General features: G+C 38.3%; 1 protein-coding gene across 1 annotated transcript in view; it reads left to right on the top strand.

Annotated features, from left to right (window-relative positions):
• SH3BP5 (SH3 domain binding protein 5) overlaps positions 1-12314 on the top strand; it is a 61580-nt gene that overhangs the window by 25378 nt on the left and 23888 nt on the right. The window contains exon 3 of the mRNA XM_014063363.2: positions 7336-7464. Within this exon, the coding sequence (XP_013918838.2) occupies positions 7336-7464 (129 nt within the window). The remainder of the gene's footprint in view (positions 1-7335; positions 7465-12314) is intronic.

Consider the following 12314-nt stretch of genomic DNA (forward strand, 5'->3'; position numbering starts at 1 on the left):
AAGAACCACATTAATAGGTTCAGTGCTCTGGAGTCATTCTGTCATTACTTACAGCTGTTTTTTCCTCTGTCCTCTCTGCCTTCGATCAACTGTTCTGCATCAATGGGCAATGAATAAATACTTCCTTCTGTTCTGTATCACAATTGCACTTTTTTATCACCATTAGTCTAATTCTGTTTTTGTTTATTTCAGGCTACAAATACTTCTGATAATTAAATTCCACATTAAAATATTTATTCTCTGTTATTCCCAAATTTGTATATGAATCAAGTAGGAAGATAGTACTTTCAAATTAGTTGAATTTACAGAGCCTAACTCTGTGTTAAAGGACTCTGATATTTTTAATGTCCTGAAATTCCCAGCTGGGAAATTTGTTTTGCTTTGGCCTTTCAAGCCAAATAAATATTTGTTAAAAGTTCTGAACAAGATTTGAGGTCATAGGAAGAGATCCCATGGCAACATCTTACTGTGTCTCACAAATACTAAAGTCTATACTAGTCTCAACAGCCTTCTATACTTGGAATTCTCCATGGTTCTTAATAAACACTGGAAATTACTAGTCTGAAATTCAATTCCTCTGGATGATTATATTGTCATTTCTTTCAGCAATGTAGTCGGAAAGCTAGGCATACTTTTTTACATTGTCACATATTACTAAGTTCATGCATAGGGCTGAGTTGTAATGTGATTTACTTAACTTGGGAGATAGAGTATTATTTGAACTTTGCTACCATGGTTGCTAAACCAAGGTTCATGTTTAACTCCTGTCTATGATCCAGACTTTCAGGGCGCCAGATGAACTGAACCTATCTTTCAAACAAGCAAAGAAAACCTGTTTAACTATTACTTGCCATTAAATGTGCACATGACAGAGTTATAGAATATAGAGCACAAATTAAAAATCCAAATGTGAAACTCTTTAAGTCCCAATACTAAATGCTTTTCACACAGCCACCCTGATTTTACATCTCAGTTCCTGATTGCTGGTTTCCCATTATCAAAAACTGATTTGTGAAATCCTGATCAATTCATGTAAAACAGAAAAACTGGGTACTTGCTTTGAGGAAACCCACCTCTTTGACACTATTAACAAAACATATACCGACACAAATACCCATCATGATTTCCTTCCAGGGTAAGAAATATTATTACCGAATGAGAAAAGGAATAAGAGCACAAAAATTAAAAGCATAATAGAAGCATGCAGTGTAAAGTTTACTCTATGCCAAACTATTTAAAAAAACCTTTCCTTACTTTTCTGTCCCCTTGCAAATCATCCTTGCTTCCATTAAATCCATATATCACTTCATATAGTGTCTTTGTTAAACTTCTCACCTCTCTAAAGAAGCTGAAAGAAACATTTTGTATGAGAACTGAAACATCTTCAAAGAAAAACCGGAAAGCCCAGTTGCCTCTTTGGGATTCTCACTTCCCTATTTCTAGGATCTCATCAACCCCAGCCAGTTACAAATTTCTTAGATTTCTTCTTGTCATATTTTTCCGTCCTTCACATTTTACAGTTCTGTTCTCATTCGTTCTTTTTATATGACCAAACTACTACAAAGTGTTTCTTATATATGGGTCATTAACTTTTGTTTATATTTTTTCACTCTGGAAATCCAACTTATACATAGCATATACATAGCAAAGTAATCAGAAGCACAATATTATATACATTGCTTCTTTTGACAAATATTCACTACTTACAAAGATTGCATATTATTCACATTTTGTCAATAACTGCATATCTTAAGATTTTGCAATTTCTCCATATTTTGTAATTATTTATCAGAATGCATGAATTAATCTCATAAACTGAGTGCATTTTTTCAATTTATGAATAACTTGGACTTGTTTACTTCCCTGTCAAATATAAGTGCCTTGGTCTTGAAAGTATGCATTTTTATAACTATACTGCACATTGCATCAGGCAACGTGTTTTGCAAATCATTTGGATTCTGAGCCACAATATAGTATCATCTACAAATAAAACAACACATACAGTATATTTTACAGCCCAACCAACTCATCTCTAATGTTATCATAATATTCTTTAGACGATAATAATACTAGTAGTTCAGGTAGTCATTGTTTAAGCCTAATTGGGATTGTCAATTCCATATCTAAATGAAGTGGTTGTTAAGTAAAAATCATGATGGTCCTGGTTAGTGACAGCAGTTTTGATAGTCCCACAACAAATGATTGTTAAGCAAATCACCATGGTCATTAAATGAGACATCCCATGATGTATTGGACTGTTGTCCTCATCAGAAACATCCCAACAAAGACCAATTTGGTCTAGTGATTAAAGCATCAGGCTAGAAAGCAAGAAGTCATGAGTTCAAGTCCTGTCTTAGCCATCAAAGGGCTACTTACTCTCAATCCAGCTCGCCTCACAGGATTATTGTAGTGGGGTTAATAGGATGAGGAAGGTATGTTAGATATGTTCGCCACCTTGAATTATTTGTAAAAATAATAAAAGCAGAATACAAATAAGTAAGAGGCTTTATGACTTATCAAGAAAACACTTAGAATACAGACTTTACAAATGGCAAGAGATATTGGACGACACTATCTCTGGAAGGATACAGGATGATGAAATGAAATGTCACAATAAATTTTAGTTAAATGTAGTTAAATTTGTAGCTGCTCCGGCCCTGTGGAATGATCTCCCCGCAGAGATCCGGACCCTTCTCACTCTCTCGGCTTTCCGTAAGGCCACTAAAATCTGGCTGTTCCGGCAGGCCTGGGGCTGTTGACCCCAAAATATGGTTCCAGCCCCACTTGGAATGGAGTGCATGGTGTGTTTTCAAATCTATCTTTTCTTTCCTTCTATTCTTTTTGATTTGTATTGTTAGCCGCCCGGAGTCCCACGGGATTGGGCGGCATACAAATGCTATTAAACTTTGAAACTTTGAAATTTTGAGTGCTATGTATATCGTAATAATAGTCAAATAAATGATTAATAATGATAACAAAGCACTTATATATACTAGATTGATAATATGAAATTTTATACAATACTGTAAGTGAGGATTATGGAGATGATGTTGAAAAGCCTTTTTATAAAAGATAAACAATTTTATATAGAATAGAATATAAAAATGTAATATCATTGGATGATTTCAGGATAATGTAATAAAATGTCATAATATAAATTTACTTTACATTTAATATGCCTTATGTTGAAAGGATGTAATAATAGCTAGGCTTAATGGATGTTTAATAATTATATCAATTTGTATACATGTATATTAGATTGATGATACTAATAATGGGGAAAAACATGGAATTGAAAATTATTAGAGAATGTTATCAATGCTAAAATAATAGAATGACTTAGAATAGGAGGAAGCATAATATCAATGTATACAAAGATATCTTGATTGTCAACATGTGAATTTTGATAAAATTCAAGTGATGACTATGGAAAGGACACAGAAAGATCTTGTAACCAATCTACACACTGTGTGTAGTTGAAGAGGCTTTTATGTTATATGTGTTGTGTGTGTCTGAAAATAAAAATTTTATTAAAAAAGAAAAAGAAAAATGTAAGCAGGCTGGTGTGTAAGAGCTACAGGCCAGATCTATGGGAGGGCAAATGCTACTGAATGCAGTGGGCAGACAGATATCATCGGTTGGTGCTATGGAATGTGAGCAGATGGTTGCAGTGGAGTATGAGATCCCCATGTTGCCCCCAGGCCCATTGGGAGGAAAAACGGTGGGAGCAGGAGCAACTTCAGTTTTCTGCTACCTTCTGGATTGACTTTGTTTGTGGGATGCCAGCAGAGAATGTTGCAAATGCCAATCATATGACTATAGGACATTGCAACTGCCATAATTGAAAACTGGTTGCCTGAATCATGATCACTTGACTGTGGGGATACTATAATGGCCTGCAACTTTGAGACCAATCACAAGTCTTCGTTCACCACTGTCATAAATTTTAATGGTCATTGAACAAGTGATCATAACCCAAGGATTACTTGTACTTCTTTACATAATAATATTGATCATTATCATCATTTGCAACATTGGGCAAGTTTCTTAAAGCTGGTATGAAAGAACCCCATGCTTTGTTTCTTCAACCAAGTCTTGACAGTCCTTCCTAACTTTTCATTTGGATCAAATAAATTTCTATGAATGTATTGGGATAAGGTGGAAATCACATAGTGCCAAGTAGAAACTATATGGTGAAATCCATCTTTGCAACTGCCTCTTACGTGACTCAGGAGGTGTGAGGCCTAACATTGTCATATTGTATGTTGCTTTTGAACTCTACTCAATTGTTTCAAAATTTCAAGTGTTAACATGCAGCATTCTGAACTGAGTGTGGAGCCAGGTTCAAAGAAATCAAATAGCATTACTCACTTCCCCCCAAAAAAGTTTTCCTGACTTTTTAAATTTTTTGCTTTACCAGTGAAGTTTGTGATGATATTGCATGGACTGTCCCTTTGTTTCTGGGTCATAATGATGCACCCATGTTTCATCAGCTGTCACAGTACTGGGAAAAATTTCTTATTCATTCTTTTAGCATTCTTTTAACAAGTACTTGCAAATTTCAACACCTAACATATCTTTGCAGGTGAGGATCCCATCTTGCATAAAGTTTCTGATACTGAAGAAGATCAATAGGATACCTACACATTCGTATGAAAAGGGCAGCACCCTTTGAACAATCTATTGATTGTCCTTAATTAGTTCATTAGATAGTTCATTAGTTCATTGGATCCCTCCATTTTAAATAACTATCGTCCAGTCTCTAACCTCCCCTTTGTCAGGAAGGTTGTTGAGAAAGTGGTGGCCTCCCAGCTCCGACGGTCCTTGGATGAAACCGATTATCTAGACTCCTTTCAGTCTGGATTCAGGCCTGGCTACAGCACGGAAACTGCTTTGGTCGCACTGACCGATGATCTCTGGAGAGCCAGGGACGGGGGTCATGCCTCTGTCCTAGTGCTCCTTGACCTCTCAGCGGCCTTTGATACCATCGACCATGGTATCCTTCTGCAACGGTTGCGAGAGGTGGGGGTGGGAGGCACCGTTCTTTGGTGGTTCTCCTACCTCTCGGACAGGTCACAGTTGGTGTTGGTTGGAGGGCAGAGGTCGACCCCTAGGCCCCTTAAGTATGGGGTGCCGCAGGGTTCGGTCCTGTCCCCCCTCCTGTTTAACATCTACATGAAGCCGCTGGGTGAGATCATTCGACGGCACGGGATAAAATATCACTAGTATGCGGACGATACACAGTTGTATCTGTCCGCCCCGTGCCAACTCAGTGAAGCGGTTGACATGATGTGTCAGTGCCTGGAGGCTGTTAGGGTCTGGATGGGGGTAGACAAGCTTGCACTCAATCCAGACAAGACCGAGTGGCTTGTGTTTTTTCCTCCCAATAATTGGCCATGTATTCCATCTCTCAGGCTGGGGGATGAAATTATACGCCCCTCAGACAGGCTTTGCAATTTGGGAGTCCTCCTGGACCCACAGCTGACTTTAGAACATTATTTGTCGGCTGTGACCAGGGGGGCATTTGCCCAGGTTCGTCTGGTGCGCCAATTGCGTCCCTACCTGAACCGGGAGGCTCTCGTAACAGTCACTCACGCCCTTGTGACCTCAAGACTGGACTACTGCAATGCGCTCTACATGGGGCAGCCCTTGAAGAGCATTCGGAGACTTCAGCTTGTCCAGAATGCAGCCGCGCGAGCGATTGTGGGTGCACCTCGGTATACCCACGTTACACCTATCCTCCGCAAGCTGCACTGGCTGCCTATTGGTCTCCAGATACGCTTCAAGGTGCTAGTCGTCACTTATAAAGCCCTTCATGGTATTGGACCTGGGTACTTGAGAGACCATCTGATGCCACTTACCTCCCAAAGACCTATTAGATCCCACAAACTAGGCCTCCTCCGAATTCCATCCGCCGGCCAATGCCGTTTGTCGACCACCCGGAGGAGGGCCTTCTCTGTGGCTGCTCCGGCCCTCTGGAACGACCTCCCCGTGGAGATCTGGACCCTCACCACCCTTCAGGCTTTCCGCAAAGCCGTCAATATGGCTGTTCCGACAGGCCTGGGGCTGATGAGTTCCCACCCCCTCTCGAATTTGTGTGGCTGTTGGTTGCTTTTAAATTGTTTTTGTATTTTGTTTGTTTGCCTTTTGTTTTTGTCTGTATTATCCCTTTCCCCTTTGGTTTGTTAGCCGCCCTGAGTCCCTTCGGGAATAGGGCGGCATACAAGTGCAATAAACCTTATAACCTTAGTCTTTCTTAGTTGAAACTTTTTGGTTGCTATCACAGCTTATCCACTTTGTTCTTGATCACACAAATAAACTTCCTGCTTCATCATCTTTATATATTTTGATACAGAACTTATGTCAACATAGTAATAAGTGAAAACCACTTGCAGTTGACAATGTACTCTATATAAATGAAGCCCTTCAATCAAGAATAAAATCATGGTTCATAATCAAACACTTTTTTGGTGCTCATTTCACAAACTACCGCAATATAGTACAGCTTTCTGCTAACTGAAATGAAATAATAGGTGCTAAAGAACATGACAGAGTTTCTTTTGTATCAGTACTGCCATCTGTTGGAAATTTATAACATTGGTGATATTTATGAGATTGCAGATCCTGGCTAATTGAAGAATAATCACTTGCTCCTACTTTAGGTAGTTGAAAAAAAAGAAGTAATACACAAGACAAGGAGAAGGGGTGATTGAAGAAAAGAGGTTGAAAATACACTAATTTTGTTCACTAAAGCTATTAATTGATTGGATATTGGTATGAAATATCACAACCCTTCCTTTAATTAGTAGTTAGTCATTTGGAAAAAGTAACCTATTAAGGAATGTAGAAAAGGATTAATGTTTCTGAAGAGTCAAAATATTTTCTCCCTGAAAAAATAAAAAAAAAGTATACATATGTTGGTCTCAATGCTGCATTAAGAGTTGAGGCTCGGGGCAGAGCAGATGTTGTGCAATATTGCTTTTTATTTAGATTAAAACTCAATAAAAATTACTTGATTACACAAACAAAAAAAAATCACATCTTTTATGAAGTCTATCTCTTTTTAGATCAGAAAGTGTCAGAAAGTGTTAGAAATTTAGTAAAATTGGGGAGTGTAATACATTACGTTTAACACCATCTCAGGTTTTCATTGATTTCTATTAAGTTTGAAATTCAGCTACACAAATATTTTCATTGATTTCTATTAAATATGAAATTCAGCTACACAAATATTTTTCTCCTAGGTAACTAACCCTAGTTTTACCTAAATTGACTAAATTGCTAGTGATTAGTGAAGAATATGTATTTGCAGATTTGCTGTGTTTTTCTTTGTAGGATGCACGTCAGAAATTCCGTTCAGTTCTGGTGGAAGCTACAATAAAACTAGATGAACTTGTGAAGAAGATTGGAAAATCTGTAGAAGATTCAAAGCCTTATTGGGAAGCCCGAAGGGTTGCCAGGCAGGTAAGAATACAATTGAAAAAGTGTGCAATACAATTTTAGTTAATAGAAGCACAATAAAACCACAATGGTATTGTTTATAACACATGATCTGCATGCTATGATGGGTATTTCAACTGTGTGCTTCCTATGAGATAATGACCTTTTTCTCCTTCCAAGTGTGATGAATACCATCCATACAAATCTTATCTATTAAAAGGATTGTTTGTTCGTTTTCTCACTATCTACTACTAATGATCTCGGAAAAATTTCTAGTAATCCATTTATACTTCTTCATTTCAGTTATTGTAAATGCATCACAATAGAATCAATTATTAGTCTTAGAATTTCTCTTTTTCTTCAATTATGACTTATAGAAAGCTGTACTCAGTGGTGAGCTGCTGCCGGTTTGGACTGGTTCGCCTGAACTGGTAGTTCTGAGCACTGTTTGGCTCTACCCACCCACCCTGATGCTATCTCACTTTCTGGCTCACTCGCCCTGCCCTGCATCCAAGCCGATTTGCACGCCTCTCCTATTCCACTAACCGTGGCTAACCTAGCAGGTATACAGGAAGCCACCCCCATCGAAAAAGCATTGTTTTAGGTATGGTATGCAAGTGTGGAAGGAGCGTGCGTGCTGATATTTTCAGTGAACCAGTTGTTAAAGTATGTGCAGCCCACCTCTGGCTATATTGTAGATTTTTCCTTCTCTAAACAAAAGGAAAAAATAATGGTGATATCACCTAGATGATTCTTTTTCATACAGTGGAATTGAATAAGTTCACCTAACTTGTGATAGACAGTCTGAAAATACTGCAGCCTTCCAATTGAACTGACAAAAAACTGAATTGGCACAGACTGAACATTAACCTTCAAAGTAAGCATATTATTGACTTATTTTTGAAGATTTTTCTAAAAAGCTACTTCCTGGATCTGCTTCTAAAATAAATTAGAAATACTGACTAATATAGTTGTCAATTATTGATTTACTATGCTCTGTATTTGCTATTTATTTTAGAACAATGTTTCTGCAGTCTCCACAGAAGGGAGAAAGTGTGATCTTTTCTCTACTTTATCTCGCCAAAGCTAAAGTCTAATACATTGAGGGCCACATCAGGGCTGTGGTTGACCTTGGGAGACCAGCAAGTCATGGCCAACTGGGTGGGTGTGGCTGACTAGGTGGGAGTAGACATCTTGACCCCATTGCCCAAACTGCTGGCATGTTTCTTCTTTGAATTGGATAGACTGGGCTGAAGCCACACTGGCCCAATGTTTTCTCTTCGCATTGGGTAGATCAGGCTGAAGCAATGCAGGTAGATAGAGCCAAAGCGATGTGGGTAGACTGGGCCAAAACATTATGGGCCAACCACATCACAGGCTGGATCTTGCCGTGGGCCTTGTGTTTGACACCCCTGGTCTAATCCATATTGTCTATTCTCTTTCAGCTGTTTTGACCTCGTTGCCCTTTTCATAAGTTGCAAGAATGCATGGTGGTCCATTAAGAATTAATTTGCTCATTTGTTCAGTTGTGCTCATTTCTGAATTAAGGGACCTACTCAGTCACACATGCTCTGTGTTCAACAACTGCAATGTGCTTTACATGCGGCTCATTTTGAAGAGTATCCAGAAACTTTAGCTGGTACAGAATTCACCAGCATAAGGAGTTATATGTTTCTGGTAGAGCACACATTGCATCTAGACTGTGCAGGTTGCATTTCTTTCTGGATCCAATTCAAGATTTTGCCGTTGCTCTTTAAAGCCCTATGTAGCATGAGAATGGGCTATTTGAGGAACCACCTTTTCCTGGTTTCATCTGTTTGTCCCATTAGATTTAACAAATGGACATGTTATGGGTTCTGTCATCTAGGAAGCTACATGTGGTGGGCTGTAGATGACAGGCCTTTTCTGCTATGGTCCCTGCACTGTAAAATTTTCTCCCTCCACCACCAGGTAAGGATGGCTTCATTGCTTCTAAGTTTCCAAAGTTCCCTGGTTATGTCATCAGGTATGGGAGATGAGTGAAATATTGAAGTGGCTCAATTACTATTAACTTCCTTCCATCTATTATTCCTGTTTTACTTTTTTTAATTAAAAAAAAATAAAATATTTTCAGTACTTATTAACAGTAATGATTTAAGATTTTTTAAAGTTTTATTATAGATCGCCCAGAGTCACTTGTAAGAGGAGCGACTATATAAATTAGATAAATAAATAAACAGGTCTGAGTGTTATCTAGTATTACAACAAACTTTTAATGACCACTTGTAATACAAATAAAAACTAGAAGGGATGCAATGATATCACAAATGATTGTTTTGTCAGGACTCAAATAGTATTTCATATATAGCAATGAAATGAGTCTGGAATTCCTGTCTCTGTATGTTACTGGCTATGATGGGAATTTTGTGCATTCTGTTGAGGGAAACTGACTTTCTAAAACTGTAGTATAGCAAATAGGTGGAGTGGATGTGGTAATATATAGAGTTCTCCATTTCATTAGGCTACAACAATGTGGCAAATACAGTTGAATTGACAGTCTTTTTCATATAATATTTTTATTTCTATGATTACATCTTTTTAAATAATGATTTAATTTTCTTAAGCTAAGGCAACCTTTGTCAATCTGGTACTCTCCAGGGCCTGTCTGAAAAATCTAAGATTTATGGATTTACTGTATAGTCCATCAGGTGGACTGCCCCTTTGGAGCATATTAAATATGGCTAATGTCTTTTTTTCTAATCTGAGACATTAGTTTTGCCATCCGAGCCAGCTCTATCAGTTTTACAATCATTCTTCTATTGCAACATCACTGAATCCATCAGTGTTGGGTTATAGAAATCTTGCTGCTGTTATCATATAAAAGAACAAAGTAAAATGCAATTTTTCCAAATGTTTGTCTATCAACTCTAATAAAAGTTAACATATGTATTTCAATCTAACATTTTTAGCTTTTTTGTAAGCCCACTGAAAGTGTAAAATGTCCCTTCTTGGTGTTTATATTTGAAGTTTTGAGAATCATCTATACATCTTTTTATAAACATTCTCTTTTAAGATTATAGCACAATGTAAATTTCAACCCCTTTGTCTACATATACTCCCACTGCTGTATTTGTATACTATACAAATGAATGGATGTGAATATGAAATGTTTACTCCATCTTATCCTATAGCCTTTAACTTGTTGGTCTTCTGTTTTTATTTTTGACAAAACTTTGTACATTTTAGCAATAAGATATTTATCACTTATATGTAACTTGACTTTTTAGTTTTAATCATTTTTAATGATTAAACATTTTAATCATTTTTAATGATTAAACATTTTAATCATTTTAATGATTAATTTTTTAAATCAAGTTTAAATTTTTTGAGAAATGAAAAACTGTTGTCTCTTGATAATCAAATCCATTGCTTCCTGTGTGTTATCAAAAATTATTAACATGGTCATGGTGAAGAAAGGGCCCAACAGGCCCACCGGAAGTTCGGAAATGAACTTCCGGTAGGCCAGTTGGACCATTTTTCATCCTCCCCAGGCTTCAGGAGGCTTTCCTGAAGCCTGGGGAGGATGGAAAATGGACCTACCGGGCCCACCGGAAGTTAGAAAATGGGCCATTTCCGACCTCCATAGGACCTCTGAGAAGAGGCAGGGGAGGCTGTTTTTGCCCTTCCCAGGCTCCAGGAAAGGCTCTGTAGTCTGGGGAAGGTGAAAAATGGATCTACTGGGTCCACCAGAAGTCAGGAAATGGGTCATTTCCAGCCTCCAGAGGGCCTTGGAGGGGACAGGGGGAGGCTGTTTTCACTTTCCCCAGGCTCTAAGGAAGCCATCCCTGTATGCGTGGGGTACTGGGGGGCATCTAATTACAGGTGCGTGCACTTTTGGCACCTGAGGGGAAAAAGGCCTGCCATCACTGCTATAGAGTATGCCAGACCTACATTAGAAATAAGGGTCATAGGTTCCAGGTGGTGATGTCGGGACGAGTGTGGAGAAGAAATCAGGGCTCTGATTTCTTATCTCAATCTACACGTTTGGAGGACCCCTGCGAGGGTCCGCTGATCTTAGAGGGAGATGCAGAGGAGTAGGGAAACCCTAGGACTAACAAGGCGGAGGGTGACTGCCCGCTACGATGTGGGGATATCCTTTTAATCCGGTGTGCAAGTGTCTTGTTTCAATGGCGGACTTGAAGTCTCGACAAACTATCTAAAAGGAGAAGGAAGAATTTCATCAACCTGTTGTATCATCAAGTGGATTAGTGGATTGGCTTGCGAGTGGAAACAGCGGTGAGTGTTGGTTGAAAAGGAAGATTGCAGAGAAGAACGGGCAAAGCAGTGAATCTCTAGAGATCAGGTGAGAGCCCTATAACCAAGCGGCCACCAGTAGGAATGAGAGCGGCAGATTTTTAGAGGAAAAGACCGGCCCAAAAGAAGTAATTGGTGTAAGTGAGCGATCGGAGGGAAGACAACAAGAAAGATCACGAACTGACTCTGAGACATACAGATAAGTGGTGGAAAAGAAACCAAGTAAGAAGGAGGACTTGGAGAACAGTGGTGTGCTTGGGGGCGGCGGCTGACAGATAGCAGTTAGGAAAAAGAAGAGGACAACGAAATAGAAGGGGAAGACTGATGCAACAGCTGTGCTGAAATTATCTAGAACTATTCAGAACAGAAGAGCGTGGACAATTTTGCAAAGACTGAAAAGAAAAGTAATTCAACCCAGAACTTTAAAAAAAAAGTAAAAGAAAAGTTGTTGAATGAATTGACTGCATTAATAGTTTAGAGAAATAAGTTACAATATATATATATATATATAATATTTATATATATAATATTTATAATACCTATAAACAAGCACTCAAATCTATATTCATATTTATAAAGAA

This window comes from Thamnophis sirtalis, unplaced genomic scaffold, assembly GCF_051295495.1.
Source record: "Thamnophis sirtalis isolate CommonGarterSnake01/CBP01778 unplaced genomic scaffold, rThaSir2_p1.2 scaffold_4, whole genome shotgun sequence".
Classification (NCBI taxonomy): Eukaryota; Metazoa; Chordata; class Lepidosauria; order Squamata; family Natricidae; genus Thamnophis; species Thamnophis sirtalis.